At 39.8% G+C, this 16,745-nt stretch overlaps 1 protein-coding gene across 2 annotated transcripts in view; it reads left to right on the top strand.

Moving 5' to 3' along the window:
• SCAMP1 (secretory carrier membrane protein 1) overlaps window positions 1–16,612 on the top strand; it is a 128,109-nt gene extending 111,497 nt beyond the window's left edge. For both annotated transcript variants that reach the window (XM_061158105.1, XM_061158104.1), the window contains exon 9: window positions 13,792–16,612. In XM_061158105.1, the coding sequence (XP_061014088.1) occupies window positions 13,792–13,956 (165 nt within the window). In that variant the 3' untranslated portion in view covers window positions 13,957–16,612. The remainder of the gene's footprint in view (window positions 1–13,791) is intronic.
• The last annotated feature ends 133 nt before the right edge of the window (window positions 16,613–16,745 follow it).

Below are 16,745 nucleotides of genomic sequence, written 5' to 3'. Positions count from 1 at the left end.
ATTTACTGGCATATTGAGTGCAGCACTTCCACAGCATCGTCTTTTAGGATTTGAAATAGCTCAACTGGAATTCCATTACCTCTACCAGCTTTGTTCGTAGTAATGCTTCCTAAGGCCCTCTTGACTTCGCATTCCAGGATGTCTGGCTCTAGGTGAGTGACCACACCACTGTGATTATCTGTGTCAATAAGACCTTCTTTTGTACAGTTCTTTTGTGTATTCTTGCCACCCCTTCTTATTCTCTTCTGCTTCTGTTAGGTCCTTACTCTTTCTGCCCTTTATTGTGCCATCCTTGCATGAAATATTCCCTTGATATTGCCAGTTTTCTTATATCTTATAAGACTTATATCACTATAAACTTCACTCTTCAAAACTTCTTTTGCTGCTTCCTATAAATTTTGAATCATAGTGGTTTCCTATTTCTTCAAGTGTTTTTTTAATTTCCTCTTTGATTTCTTTGGTGACCCATTGTTTATTTAGGAGCATATTATTTAGTCTCCATGTGTTTGTGGTTTTTTGCATTTTATCCTTGTAGTTCTAGTCTTACAGCATTGTGGTCAGAAAAGATGCTTGATATGATTCCAGCTTTCTTAAGTTTATTGTGACTTGCTTTATAGCCTAACATGTGAACTATCCTGGAGAATGTTCCTAGTGCATTTGAAAAGAATGTAATTCTGCTACTTTGGATAGAATCCTTTCTATATATTTATTAACTTCATTTGGTCTATTGTGTTAAGGCCAGTGTTACCTTATTGATTTTCTGTCCATTGCTGTAAGTAGGGTGTTAAAGTTTGCTCCTAGTATTGGGTTGATGTCAAATTTCTCTTTATGTGTGTTAGTGCTGTATGTACTTTTGCATATTTAGGCTCCTGTGTTGGGTGCATATATATTTACAACTGTTATATCTGTTTCTGGATTGAACTCTTGATCATTATGTAATGTCCTTTTTTTGTCTTTTGTTACTGTTTGTTTTAACATCTGTTCTGTCTGATGCAAGTATTGCTCCTCCATCTTTTCCACTTTTCTTTGCAAGCAATACCTTTATCCATCTCCTCACTTTCAGTCCATGTGTGTTACTTTAGGTCTAAAGTGAATCTCTTGTAGACGGAATATATATGAGTCTTACTTTTTATTCAGTCAGCTGCTCTGTCTTTCGATTGGACCATTTAGTCTATTTATGTTTAAAATAATTACTGATAGGTGTGTTCTTATTGGCATTGTGTTAATTGTTTTTCTGAATAATTTTTGTAGTTTACTTTTATTTCTTTCCTTTGCTGTCTTCCTTTGTGATTTGACGACTATCTTTAGTTTATGTTTGAATTCCTTTCTCTCTTGCATGTGTGTATCAATTACACACTTGGTTTGTTGTTACTATGAGGTTTGTATATAGCAATCTATGTAAGTTTGAACACATTTTAACAACTCTGAAATTTTACTCTCCCAGTCCATCACATTTACATCATATTTTACATCTTCTTTCGTGTATTCCTTAGCTAATGATTGTGGATATAGATAATTTTTCTGCTTTTGTCTTTTAAGCTTTACTGGCTGTGTAAGTGGTTAATTTACTACCTTTATGCTTGTCTTTGCCAGTGAGATTTTTTCCTTTTGTAATTTTCATATTTCTAGTAGTGGCCTTTTCTGCTTTGAGAAGTCTCTAACATTTCTTATAAATCTGGTTTTGTGGTGTTGAATTCTTTTAGCTTTTGCGTGCCTGTAAGACTTTTGGTCTCTCCTTCAAATGGGGAGGAGAACCTTGGGGAGCAGTCCTCGTTGCATGTTTGTCCCATTCATCACTGTAAATATGTTGTGCTACTCCCTACAGCCTGTAGTTTCTCTTAAAAGTAAGCTGATGGCCATGAGGGAGTTTCCTTGTGTGTAACTTGTTTCTTTTCCCTTGCTGCTTTTAGTACTCTGTTTTATCTTGACTTTTGCTATTTTAATTGCAGTGTGTCTTCCTAGTCCTCTTTAGGTTGGTCCTCTTTGGGGCTCTCTGTACTTCCTTGACCTAAATGTCTGTTTCCTTCCCCAGAGAAGGGAAGTTTTCAGCTATTATGTCTTCACATAAGTTCTCTGCCCCCTTTTTCTTTTTTTCCTTCTGTGAAAGGGACCTCTATGAAGTGAATGTTAGTACGTTTGTTGTTGATTTCAAGGTCTTTTAACTGTCCTCATTTAAAAAAATTTTTTTTTTCTGTTCAGTTTGAGTGATTCCACTGCTCTCTCTTCATGTTCTCGATTTGCTACCCTCATCATCTAACCTACTATTGAGTCCTTGTAGTGTAGTTTTCATTTCAGTTACTGTGTCTCCAGCTCTGATTATCTTTGTATTTTCTTTTTTTTGTATTTTCTAACTCTTTGTTAATCTTATCACTGCCCTGCATTCTTTATTATGATCATTACCTTAAATTATTTTTTGTGCAGGTTGCCTTTCTCCACTTTACTTATTTATTCCTTTGCGGTTTTATGATATTATTGAAACATATTCCTCCATTACCTCATTTTGGCTAATGTACTGTCTTCATTTCTCTATATTTGGTAGGTTTGTTACATCTCCTGATCTTAGAGAAGTGGTGCTATGTAGAAAACATCCTACATGTCCCAGCAGTGCACTCCCCTCTGACCACCAGAGCTATATGATCTGGTGTTGCCCTCTGTGTAGGTGGGCCCAGCAGTTGTATACCGGCTGCTGTGGGCGGTCTGGTAGACGTGCCGGCCCCAGGCTGGTTGGTGCTCTGCCTTGCCTTGTGTGGAGACTGTCAGCCACTGGTGGGCCAGGCTGGGTCCCGTGGTGGCTGATTACAAAGCCCCGAGGGTCCCGGGGCTCATGCTGGCCCTCTGTTGGGTAGGTTGTGCGTCACGGTGGCTGGTTTGTATGCTGGGTGTCCGAGATCCCATGGCCTTCTGGTGGGCGGGGCCGGTTTCTGACATAACTGTTTGCCAGGTGCATCTTGTTTGGAAGCTGGTGTTGGCCCTCTTTTGGGTAGGATTGGGGCCCAAGGAGTCCCAGGCCTGGTGACTGCCCTTTGCTGCATGAGTCTGAGTCTTGGGGCTGGTGCTGGCCCCCTGGTGAATGTAGGTGGGTCCTAGGTCTTTGATTGCAGAACAAGGGCATCCGAAGCCTAGAGCCAGCCTGTTTGTGGATGGGGCCAGATACAGGGGGATCTCAGAGCTATCGGTGTGTCAGTGGAGGATGGACTCAAGTTCTGGGGTCTTTGACTGCATGGCTGTGGAGATCTGGGGATTGATGTCAACCAGTGGTTTGCGGGGCTGGGTCCTGAGTTAGCTGGGGGCTCAGAGGAGTCTATGGCTTCTGGCCTGGTGTTGCCTTAGGCTGTGTCCACCTCTTAGAAGCTTGGCCTGAGATGCCCTTGTTCTGGTGCTGACAGGTTGTGGGTGGGGTCAGGTCCCAGCCCTGATAAGCAAGAAGGAGGATTCCAAACTGGCATTTCCTATTACCAGTGTCCTTGTGGTGGCATAAGTTCCCCAAATTGGCTGCCACCAGCATCTGTGTCCCCAAGGTGAGTTCTAGTTGCCTCCTGTGTCTCCAGGAGGCTCTCCACGTGGGTCCCACCCAGGCTTTTCTCAAATTACTTCTTCTGCCCTGGATCTCAAACCAGGTGGCATTTTGTGTGAGCCCTTTAAGAGCGAAGTCTCTTTGCTGGGAGAGCTATCAACAACCTCAGATATGCAGATGATACTACTCTAAAGGCAGAAAGTGAATGGGAACTAAAGAGCCTCTTAATGAGGGTGAAAGAGGAGAGTGAAAAGGCTGGCTTAAAATTCAACATTCAGAAAACTAAGATCATGGCATCCAGTCCCATCACTTCATGGCAAATAGAAGGGGGAAAAGTGAAAGGTGTAACAGATTTTGTTTTCTTAAACTCCCAAATAACTGCAGCTGGTGACTTCAGCTGTGAAATTTAGACGCTTACTCCTTCGAAGAAAAACTATGACCAACCTAGACAGCTTATTAAAAAGCAGAGACATTACTTTGCTGACAAAGGTCCATTTAGTCAAAGTTTTTCCAGTAGTCATGTATACATGTGAGAGTTGGGCCATAAAGAAGGCTAAGCACCGAAGAATTGATGCTTTCAAATTGTGGTGCTGGAGAAGACTCTTGAGAGTCCCTTGGACAGCCAGGAGAGGAAACCAATCAATCCTAAAGGAAATCAACCCTGCATATTCATTGGAATGACTGATCCTGAAGCTGAAGCTCCAGTACCTTGGCCACCTGATGCAAAGAGCTGACTCATTTGAAAAGACCCTGATGCTTGGAAAGATTGAAGGCAAAAGAAGAAGGGAGTGGCAGAGGATGAGATAGTTAGATAACATCAGTGATTTGGTGGACCTGAATTTGAGCAAATTCCAGAAGATAGGATAGTGAAGGACAGGGAAGTCTGGTGTGCTGCAGTCCATGGGGGTGCAAAGAGTCGGACACGACTTAATGACTGAAAACAACAACAACAACTCTGTTTCCTCCAGCCCTCTGGCCCTTCAGAAAGCACGGCTTACTGGCCCCCAAAGCCACATGTTCTGGGGGCTCACCTTCCCTGTTCAGGAACCCAGTGTGGGACTTGACCACCTCACTTCTCAGGGAGAATCTCTGTGATTCTAATTATCCTCCCATTTACAGGTCACCCACCCAGGGTTTTAGGCCTTGACTGTACTGCATCTGTGCCTCTATTACCCATCTTCATTTGCTTCCTTCTTTATATCTTTAGTTTTAGTAGATCTTTTCTGCTAGTCTTCAGGTATTTCTCATTAATAGTTGGTCTGTAAGTAGCTCTAAGTTGGGTTCGCCTGTGGGAGAAGATGAGCTCAGCATTTTCCTTCTCTGCCACCTAAGAAGATAGTTTCTTGACATGGTGTTCCAGAAGCTTTAATGGAAATAATACATGTGGATTGTTTTGTTTAAATAAAGTACTATGATTTTTAAAATTTGCACAGTATATAATATTTTGTGTGTCATTCAACCACATTGTACACTAAGATATTTTTGAAGATAAATGAAGGATGCAGAATTCTTTCTGGAGTTGTGTCTCACATGCTGGACTTCCCAGGCGGCACTAGTGGTAAAGAACGCACCTGCCAATGCAGGAGACGTAAGAGACACGAGTTTGATCCCTGAGTCGGGAAGATCCCCTGGAGGAGGGCATGGCAACCCACTCCAGAGAATCCCATGAACAGAGAGAGGAGCTTGGCAGGCTACAGTCCATAGGGTCAAAAAGAGTCAGACATGACTGAAGTGACTTAGCGTGAATGTGACACTTTGGCAGACATTTTAAAGTTTATTTTGAGTTTTACTAGTCTAGCATGTTCTCCTTTGATCCTCAGGAAAACTCTGAGAGATAGGAAGTATTCTTTGTTGTATTAGAAGTAAACTTGAGGTTTTGAGTGATGTCCAGCCCTGTAGAAAGAAGTGGAATCAGTAGATATAAAATCTAGTGTCTTTTCTGTGGTACTCCTAGGACTAAATATGTAGGTTAGTGCAGTTCTCAAGCAGGAGAAATACCAAGTATTTCAGTTGTTCAGTTTTTGTTTTTAATTACATTGCCTTATCTTAAAACTGTATTCCCGATTTCTTAAGGAATATATTATTAATAGGTATCACTGAACCATAACAGGGAAATGGTAAGCTTTTTGAGATGTTGAACCGTGTAAGTAGCCCATCACCTTGCTGGGACACTGAAATGAAGAATCACCGCTTTCACATGGATATCATGGACTTAGTGCAGTGCTTGAGCATTGTGCACTGATACATAGGTACTGCTTTCCCTCTAGGTGGCTCTCTGGGTCTGTACAGATAGAGATCATTGAAACGTGTTATTCCTACCTCTGTTTTCCCTCTCTGCTCTCTGGGGCTTTAGTTACATTTTAAGTAATTAAACCATAAAGTCCACTAGGATATAATATCAGCCGCTCAATTTAATATAAATTTGAAAAAGGATAAACAAGTTAGAGCAAATGTTTGTTAATTACATGCCCATAAATTGAGGGGGGGTGGGCAAGGGAAAGTGGAAAGACAGATAAGTAAAATAGGTTTATTAGATTTCTGTAATACATTTAATTTATAGTATGTAATTATATGTACTCATGAGATAAATTTCTTGAACATAGGTGTAGTAATTTAGCTGTACATTTATTTTTTATAAAAAAACTTGGTTTGGAAAGGAATAAAAATAGTGCCATATTTATGATACTGCCTTGGTACTAAAAGAATTTTAAGATTCAACCATGTAGGTATTTGTCAGTGCTTTTTATCCCTGACCTTTTAGTAATTTGATCCATAGTAATATGGCATTTGCTTCCACTACTGTATCAGAAGAACTGGGGGCTTTTACCCCTTTATTCTCCTAACAGCTCTTCATTCCCTGACTGCTTTCTTCCCTTGGCATCTGTGAAAAGATCCCTGGTTTTTCTCATTCCTCTGTTAATCATTTCTTCTTGTTATGAGTATGTCTTAAATATAGGTGCCTTAACAGGCTTTGGTACTTGATTTTCTTTTGTTTCTGCTTTATGTTTTCTCATCATGCACAGTTAGATGATGTCAGAGCTGTGGGTACCATTTATGTGCCATTGGTTTCCAAGTCCCTGTCTCCAGTCCATTTCTGTCTAGCTTCCAACCAACTTTTCACCTGTCTGCCATGGCAGTCTTATGGTAGGTATTCAATAAACATTTATGCAATGGGTGAATGCTTAGAACTCAGTGTCTGCTCCCCCTACTAAAACAACCTATCCTCTCTATTCTGTTGAAATGACTTCTCAGTATCTAAGCTTAACTTGAAAGTATTGGACTCCTTCTTTCCCTCACTCTGCACTTATCCACAATTACCAGTTCCTGTGTATTTGAGCTTGGACTTGGGTGCATTGCCCCCATCCTCCAAACCTGCTTTGATGACATTCTAGTCAGGCTTCTAATTTAGGTCTTAATCACAAGGCAGTGTAATTACAAGTTCACTTTTCTGTCTCATCTTTCTTCCTCCCAACTTTGTAGGCATGTCATAAATAAATATTTGTCTTAATATGTTGTTATTTCCTTTCTCAAATTTGTATTAGATTGAGTGGCTGATGTTATGAATTGATGTGCTTCATAGTTTATGCATCTTAGAAAGAGATGCTAATAGAGTATTTTTGAACCCTGCTTGTAAGAATCTAAGATTTGAGTGATGAATCAGTATGGACAGATAGTTCTCAGTATTTCTTCTTAAATCCTTTAAGACCTGACTATACACAAAATGTTAAATAGTGTACAGAGTGAATAGCAGAAGTATCTTTAAGGATATACACATTGCGTGGTACATTAAATGATAAAATGATACAATTTGATATATAGGGTCAGTGGTGTATATGTAGCCAACATAGAAATAGGTAAGGTATTATTTTCTTGGCATTGTCTAGGGTAGTAAGTTAATGTATTTAAGTCAGAATGTCTCTTGTTATATTTTTTGTTGTTCAGTTGCTCAGTCCTATCTGACTCTTTGTGACCTCATGGACCGCAGCATGCCAGACTTCCTTGTCCTTCCCTATCTCCTGGAGTTAGCTCAAACTCATGTGACATTGAGTCAGTGATGCCGTCCAACCATCTCATCCTCTATTGTCCCCTTCTCCTCCCACCTTCAGTCTTTCCCAGCATCAGGGTCTTTTTCAGTGAGTCAGTTCTTTGCATCACGTGGCCAAAGTGTTGAAGCTTCAGCTTCAGCATCAGTCTTTCCAGTGAATATTCAGGACTGAGTTCCTTTAGGATGGACTGGTTGGATCTCCTTGCAGTCCAAGGGACTCTCAAGAGTCTTCTCCAACACCACAGTTCAAAAGCATCAGTTCTTCAGTGCTTAGCCTTCTTTATGGTCCAACTTGCACATCTGTACATGACTACTGGAAAAACCATAGCTTTGACTGTATATACCTTTGCTGGAGAAGTAATGTCTCTGCTTTTTATCTAGGTTTGTCTTAACTTTGCTTCCAAGGAGCAAGCGTCTTTGAATTCTATGGCTACAGTCACAGTCCACAGGGATTTTGGAGCCCAAGAAAGTATAGTCTGTCACTGTTTCCATTGTTTCCCCATCTATTTGCCATGAAGTGATGGAACTGGATGCCATGATCTTAGTTTTTTGAATGTTGAATTTTAAGCCAGCATTTTCACTCTCCTCTTTCATTCTCATTAAGAAACTCTTTAGTTCCTCTTCAGTTTCTGCCATAAGAGTGGTATCATCCGCATGTCTGAGGTTATTGATATTTCTCCTGACAATCTTGATTTCAGCTTGTGATTCATCCAGCCCGACATTTTGCATGATGTACTCTGCATATAAGTTAAATAAATGGGCTTACAGTATACAGCCTTGACACATTTGTTTCCTAATTTTGAACCAGTCTGTTGTTCCATGTTTGGTTTTAACTGTTGCTTCTTGATCTGCATTTAGTTTTCTCAGGAGGCAGGTAAGGTCGTCTGGTATTCCAATCTCTCAAAGAATTTTTCACAGTTTGTTGCATTCCATACAGTCAAAGGCTTTACTGTAGTCAGTAAAGCAGAAGTAGATGTTTTTCTGGAATTCTCGCTTTTTCTATTATCCAACAAATGTTGGCAATTTGATCTCTGGTTCCTCTGCCTTTTCTAAATCCACCTTGTACATCTGGAAGTTTTCAGTTCATGTACTGTTGAAGCCTAACTTGAAGGATTGATTAGTTTTCTGTGATTGTGGTTTTCAGTCTGTCTGCCCTCTGATGGAGAAGGATAAGAGGCTTATGGAAGCTTCCTGATGGGAATGACTGAGAGGGAAACTGGGTCTTGTTCCGATGGGTGGGGCCATGCTCAATAAATCTTTAATCAGTTTTCTGTTGAAGGGAGGGGCTGTGTTCCTTCCCTGTTACTTGACCTGAGGCCAAACTATGGTGGAGGTAATGAAGATAACCTCCTTCAAAAGGCCCCAGGCACACACTGCTACCCTCAGTGCCGCCAACCCCGCAGCAGGCTGCCGCCAACCCCGCAGCAGGCCACCACCAACCCACGCCTCTGCTGGAGACTGCTGGACCCTCACGGGAAAGTCTGAGTCAGTCTCTCGTGGGGTCACTGCTCCTTCCTCCTGGGTCCTGGTGCACACAGGGTTGTGTTTGTGCCCTCCAAGAGTCTGTTTCCCCAGTTCTCTGTAAATTCCGGTGGCTCCATGGTGGGTTAATGGCGACCTTCTCCAAGAGGGCTTATGCCATACCCAGGTCTACTGCACCCAGAGCCCCTGCCCCCGCAGCAGTCCACTGCTAACTTGTACCTCCTCAGGAGACACCCAGACACAGTTCTGTCTCAGTCTCTGTGGGGTCTCTGGGTCCTGGTGCACACAAGGTATGTTTGAGCCTTCTGAGCCTTCAGCCTCTGGCGAGTATGGGGTTTGGTTCTAAATGCAATTTCACAGCAGACAGACTGAAAAACACAGTCATGGAAAACTAACCAGTCTGATCACATGGACAACAGCCTTGTCTAACTCAATGAAACTATGAGCCATGCCATTTAGGGCCACCCAAGATGGACGGGTCATGGTGGAGAGTTCTGACAAAACGTGGTCCACTGGAGAAGGGAATGGCAAACCACTTCAGTATTCTTGCCTTCAGAAACCCATGAACAGTATAAAAAGGCAAAAAGATAGGATACTTAAAGGTGAACTCCACAGGTTGGTAGGTGCCCAATATGCAACTGGAGATCAGTGGAGAAATCACTCCAAAAAGAATGAAGAGACGGAGTCAAAGCAAAAACAACACAACCCAGTTGTGGATGTGTGGTGATGGAAGTGAAGTCCAATGCTGTAAAGAGCAGTATCGCATAGGCACCTGGAATGTTAGGTCCATGAATCAAGGCAAATTGGAAGTGGTCAAACAGGAGATGGCAAGAGTGAACGTAGACATTTTAGGAATCAGCAAACTAAAATGGACTGGAATGGGTAACTTTAACTCAGATGACCAGTATATTTACTACTGTGGGCAAGAATCCCTTAGAAGAAGTGGAGTAACCATCATAGTCAACAAAAGAGTCTGAAATGCAGTACTTGGATGCGGTCTCAAAAATGACAGAATGATCTCGATTTGTTTCCAAGGCAAACCATTCAGATTCAAAGTAATCCAAGTCTATGCCCTGACCAGTAATGTGGAAGAAGCTGAAGTTGAACGGTTCTATGAAGATCTACAAGATCTAGAACTAACACCCAAAAAAGATGTCCTTTTCATTATAGGGGACTGGAATGCAAAAGTAGGAAGTCAAGAAATGCCTGGAGTAATTGGCAAATTTGGCCTTAGAGTACAGAAGGAAACAGGGCAAAGGCTAGCAGAGTTTTGCCAAGATCACAGTGATCATAACAAATACCCTGTTCCAACAACACAAGAGAAGACTCTACACGTGGACATCACCAGATGGTTAATACCAAAATCAGATTGATTATTATTCTTTGCAGCCAAAGATGGAGAAGCTCTATACAGTGAGCAAAAACAATCCGGGAGCTGACTTGGCTCAGATCATGAACTCCTTATTGTCAAAATCAGACTTAAATTGAAGAAAGTAGGGAAAACCACTAGACCATTCAGGTATGACCTAAATAAAATCCCTTACAGCTTTACAGTGAATTGATAAATAGATTCAAGGGATTAGATCTGATAGTCAGAGCGCCTGAAGAACTATGGACAGAAGTTTGTGACATTGTTCAGGAGGCAGTGATCAAGACCATTCCCAAGAAAAAGAAATGCAAAAAGGCAAATGGTTGTCTGAGGAGGCCTTACAAATAGCTGTGAAAAGAAGAGAAGCGAAAGGCAAAGGAGAAAAAGAAAGATATACCAAATTGAATGCAGAGTTCCAAAGAATAACAAGGAGAGATAAGAAAGCCTTCCTCAGTGATCAGTGTGAAGAAATAGAGGAAAACAACAGAATGGGAAAGACTAGAGATCTCTTCAAGAAAATTAGAGATACCAAGGGAACTTCTCATGCAAAGATGGGCACAATAAAGGACAGAAATGATACTAACAAAAGCAGAAGATATTAAGAAGAGGTGGAAAGAATACACAGAAGAACTATATGAAAAAGATCTTAATGACCCAGATAACCATGATGGTGTGATCACTGACCTAGAGCCAGACATCTTGGAATGTGAAGTCAAGTGGGCCTTCGGAAGCATTACTACGAACTAAGCTAGTGGAGGTGACAGAATTCCAGTTGAACTATTTCAAATCCTAAAAGATGATGCTGTGAAAGTGTTGCACTCAAGATGCCAGTAAATTTGGAAAACTCAGCAGTGGCCACAGGACTGGAAAAGGTCAGTTTTCATTCCAGTCCCTAAGAAAGGCAGTCCCAAAGAATGCTCAAATGACGAGTGCACAATTGCACTCTTCTCACATGCTAGCAAAGTAATGCTCAAAATTCTCCAAGCCAGGCTTCAACAGTTCATGAACCATGAACTTCCAGATGTTCAAGCTGGATTTAGAAAAGGCAGAGGAACCAGAGATCAAATTGCCAGCATCTGTTGGATCACTGAAAAAGCTAGAATTGCAGAAAAACATCTACTTTTCCTTTATTAACTGTGCCAAAGCCTTTGACCATGTGGATCACAACAAACTGTGGAAAACTCTTCAGGAGATGGGAATACCAGACCACCTGAGGTGCCTCCTGTGAAATCTGTATGCTGGTCAGGAAGCAACAGTTAGAACTGGACATGGAATAACAGACTGGTTCCAAATCTGGAAAGGAGTACGTCAAGTCTGTATATTGTCATCCTGCTTATTTAGCTTATATGCAGAGTATATTATGAGAAATGCCAGACTGGATGAAGCACAAGCTGGAATCAAGATTGCTGGGAGAAATATCAATAACCTTAGATATGCAGATGACACTATCCTTATGGCAGGAAGAGAGGAACTAAAGAGCCTCTTGATGAAAGTGAAAGAGGAGAGCGAGATAGCTGGCTTAAATCTCAACATTCAGAAAACTAAGATCATGGCACCTGGTCCCATCACTTTATGGCAAATAGATGGGGAAACAGTGAAAACAGTGAGAGACTTTAGTTTTTGGGGCTCCAAACTCACTGCAGATGGTGACTGCAGCCATGAAATTAAAAGATCCTTGCTCCTTGCAAGAAAAGTTATGACCAACCTTGACAGCTTATTAAAAAGTAGAGATGGTGTGATCACTCTGCTTTTTGCCAACAAAGGTCTGTCTAGTCAAAGCTGTGATTTTTCCAGTAGTCATGTATGGAAGTGAGAGTTGGACTATAAAGAAAGTTGAGTGCTGAAGAATTGAGGCTTTTGAACTGTGGTGTTGGAGAAGACTCTTGAGAGTCCCTTGGACAGCAAGGAGGTCCGACCAGTCCATCCTAAAGGAACTCAGTCCTGAATATTCATCGGAAGAACTGATGCTGAAGCTGAAACTCCCAATATTTTGGCCACGTGATGCGAAGAACTGACTCATTGGAAAAGACCCTGATGCTGGGAAAGATTGAAGGCGGGAGGAGAATGAGATGACAGAGGATGAAATGGTTGAATGGTATCACTGACTCAGTGGACATGAGTTTGAGTAAACTCCGGGAGTTGGTGATGGACAGGGAGGCCTGGTATGCTGCAGTCCGTGGGGTTGCAAAGAGTCGGACACGACTGAGCAACTGAACTGAACTTGAAGGATTTTGAACATGACCTTGCTAGCATGTGAAATGAGTGCAATGGTGCAGTAGTTTGAACATTCTTTGACATTGCCCTTCTTTGGTATTGAAATAAAAACTGACCTTTTCCAGTCCTGTGGCCACTGCTGAGTTTTCCAAATTTACTGGCATCTTGAGTGCAACACTTTCACAGCATCATCTTTTAGGATTTGAAATAGTTCAACTGGAATTCTGTCACCTCCACTAGCTTAGTTCGTAGTAATGCTTCCGAAGGCCCACTTGACTTCACATTCCAAGATGTCTGGCTCTAGGTCAGTGATCACACCATCATGGTTATCTGGGTCATTAAGATCTTTTTCATATAGTTCTTCTGTGTATTCTTTCCACCTCTTCTTAATATCTTCTGCTTTTGTTAGTATCATTTCTGTCCTTTATTGTGCCCATCTTTGCATGAGAAGTTCCCTTGGTATCTCTAATTTTCTTGAAGAGATCTCTAGTCTTTCCCATTCTGTTGTTTTCCTCTATTTCTTCACACTGATCACTGAGGAAGGCTTTCTTATCTCTCCTTGCTGTTCTTTGGAACTTTGCATTCGGAAGTGTATACCTTTCCTTTTGTCTTTTGCGTTTCGCTTCTCTTCTTTTCATAGCTGTTTGTAAGGCCTTCTCAGACAACCACTTGCCTTTTTAATTTCTTTTTCTTGGGGATGGTTTTCATTATTGCCTGCCGTACAATGTTACAAACCTCCATCTATAGTTCTTCAGGTACTCTATCAGATCTAATCCCTTGAATCTATTTGCTATTTCTACTGTATATCCTAAGGGGTTTGTTATGTTTAAACCAGTCGTTTTAAGGCTGTAAATATCTTAACTTGGTACAGTGGAAAGCACAGCTTTTTGCTTTTGGTTAAGCTGCTTTTTAAATTATTCTTGGTTTGGCACAGGCATAATTATCTCTTCTGCATTGCAGATGAAAAGGAAAAGTCTGTTTTAAGAAAATATTTATATGCAGTGTTGTGTTCCAGTGTAGGGGCTGATGTCCTTGATCTTAGGAATCCTGCCTGCCTCACATCTAGTCTTTGTATCTCTGAGTCATGTTGAGACTAGCTGGAGAGCTGTTGATAATGAACATGTAAGATTACCACTCATCTTCTCCCACTTTTCTGTGCCTCCCTAGGTACATGGACTGTATCGCACAACAGGTGCTAGTTTTGAGAAGGCCCAACAAGAGTTTGCAACAGGTGTGATGTCCAACAAAACTGTCCAGACTGCAGCCGCAAATGCAGCTTCAACTGCAGCAAGCAGTGCAGCTCAGAATGCGTTCAAGGGTAACCAAATTTAGAGAGTCTTCCGACAATGCACTGTTACCTTTTGATTGTACCTTTTTCTCTAGTTACTGTATTCTATAAATTTTTTTTTTTCCCAAACACACAGTACACACAGCACGTATATTTCCTAATATCTTGTGCATGGGCTAAAACCAGAAAAACTTCCTCGTCTTATTATTTACCTGACAGTTTCTCAATAGTTCAGTGCCCCTTGCAGAAAAAATAGTACATACAAAGTAAATATTCTCCGTGTTTTTTGGGGGATGAATATTCAGCGGATGATTTCAGTGGTGCCACACTGACATTAACATGGCACTTACTGAAAAATGCACTTAGTACTTGCTGCAGTCCTCCTTTCAAGAATCTTAGACATAAAAATTACACATTTGAGCAGGAAAGCAATGCTTCATTCCTTTTCCTTATTTATATTGAAAGAAATAGGACATCAGAGACTTAGGGACTTTTAAATTGGCTTGCTTTTTAGCAATTTCAGTCACCAGTGAAGAGCCTGTGTGCATTTCAAAGCAGATAATGTAAATTTTATCTTTTTATTTTCTTTTTTTAGAGTAGTTGATATTTTGATAATCAATCTCTGATCTTGCATGGATACCATGTTTCTTAAAAGAATTAGTATTTTGGGTTATGCACTGCTTATGGTTGTAGGATTGGGGAGTTGTTTATAGAATCATAGAAATGATTTTCTGTAATACTTTCTTTTAAATAAAAATGTACTGGGATGTAATATGAGGATATAATATAACACGCAGTGCATTATCCAAAAAAAAGTAGATAATTGGTGGAATAGGATGTAGTGATGATAATACCTTTTTGTTTTTAATTTTCAGTATTCATGCCATAGTAAAATATTACTGTTTGGAAACTTTGGTATATTCGTGTGGCTACTCTTTTTAATTGAACTGAGATTGTGTTTGGCAGCTCTCTTTTGGGGTATGCTTGTGTAATTTTTAACAGAGGTGTTAAAGTCTAGCCTAACTCCGTGTCCTAAGAGAACATAACAGTATTTAAGATATTTTTCTTTTAGCCTCTCATGTCCAGTTGGCATTAAAAATAAAAAGACCCTGGTACTTCACTATACTTGAATCCCTAATGCACCTCAGTCTTTGAATTTTTGAGACTCACTGAACACACTAAAATCTGTAGCAATAGAAAAAATAAAACATTTAACTTGAACCAAGTGAGAAAATACAGATATGATTGAATGCATTAATTACGGACATAATCATGTTAAATTGTTACCATGCAGCACAGGACTTCATTCTTGGATTGAAACTTTGAATCATTTTAAATAACTGATTAAATGCCTCAGAGACACTTGTAAAGTCATGATACTGTTGTTTTGGAAGTCATTAGCAAACCTCAGATTGTAGAATAATGAGTATGTTTTATTCAATTTGATTTTAAGGAAGGGTAGTCTGTTGGATTATATTAATTGATACTTAAAAATCAGCTGGGTGTAAATGGTTAAATCATTTTTATTCTTCCCCCCAAATTTGGAGTTAAAATGAGTTTCATCCTAGGGGTAGGATGGTAAATTCTCCTATTTATGAAAGAAGCTTTGTGTGATGCTAGATATAACTCAGATTCATCCAGATGGTGTTTACGTTGATTTATTTGGGACTTTGTTGAAGTAATATACTTGGAAAATATTTCTTTTATTCTGATGAAAATAGGATTCAGAGTATGAATTTAAAGCTGTTTTTATGAATATTTCTGATCAGTGACAATCTCTACCTACTTTCTCAACCAAATAAGCCCATTCAAGTTTTTTAGAGCCTATAATCTTACTGAAAAATGTTTCATCAGTATCCTTTGTTGAGTGTGGATTTTACAAATATTCAAAACATTAACCACAAAATACAACAAAAGCACTTATGTCTGTCATTATCTTTCAAGTTCCTTTCGTTTCTCCTTAAACTGCAGATGAAAACTTTATCATAGAGACTTTTGAAGAATACTGAGATATCAGTACTTTTCTTCAAGAATTATGAATGCTTCTCTCTGTTCTGTAGAAATCCTCTATTGCTAAGTAGCAAAGAATAATTACAACCAACAGTACCTTTTTTTGTTTGGATGGCGGAAGTGTTGTTTTAAATTCCAGTTATTTGGGTTAATACAAGCTTAATAAAGAGGAAAATGTTTTTTAAAAACATAAATGTGCATTAAAATGATGGCATTGCTTAACAGTTTGATAAAGTAGAGGGGTTTTTAATTCTTATAATCTCTATTCTCTTAACAATTATTAGTAAATAGTCACATTTGCACTCAGTAAAAGATTGGCATTTGTTAGTGTTTTATATTTAATATTAGCATTACCCAGTATCACAATCATGAAATGGTCTTCACATTGTAAGGAACCACGTCAGTTTTCAGTTTGTAGTATTGTTGTGGCTATTTTATTTCAAACAAAAGTTTGAACACTGGAAAATCATTGCTCAGTGGTTTTTAATTTGGAACTGGGATTATTTATCTAAGGGTGTTTGTATATTTTGTCAACGAGTAATATTGCGCTGCCATTATGGTGATTGTCATGGTTCTGTATAAATGCCCTCCATCTGTCCCTCTAATGTTGCATGTTTTCAGTGGTTTGGAAGTTTTGTATATTTATTGTATTAACACAGAGTGTCATAAAATAAAATGCTGTTTACTGGATGTTTGTTTGTGTAATTTTAAATACTGTATTAGTACCTCAGAGGCAGTAATTATACAGAGGGTCAATGTATATAGAAATACCACATTTGATTTTTAAAAACGACATGACAGTTTTTCTGTTGCTTTAGACTTT

The sequence above is a fragment of the Dama dama genome, chromosome 12 (genome assembly GCF_033118175.1).
Source record: "Dama dama isolate Ldn47 chromosome 12, ASM3311817v1, whole genome shotgun sequence".
Taxonomy (NCBI): Eukaryota; Metazoa; Chordata; class Mammalia; order Artiodactyla; family Cervidae; genus Dama; species Dama dama.
The sequence above is the reverse complement of the archived record's forward strand: the minus strand, read 5'-3'. Positions and strand labels throughout refer to the sequence as shown.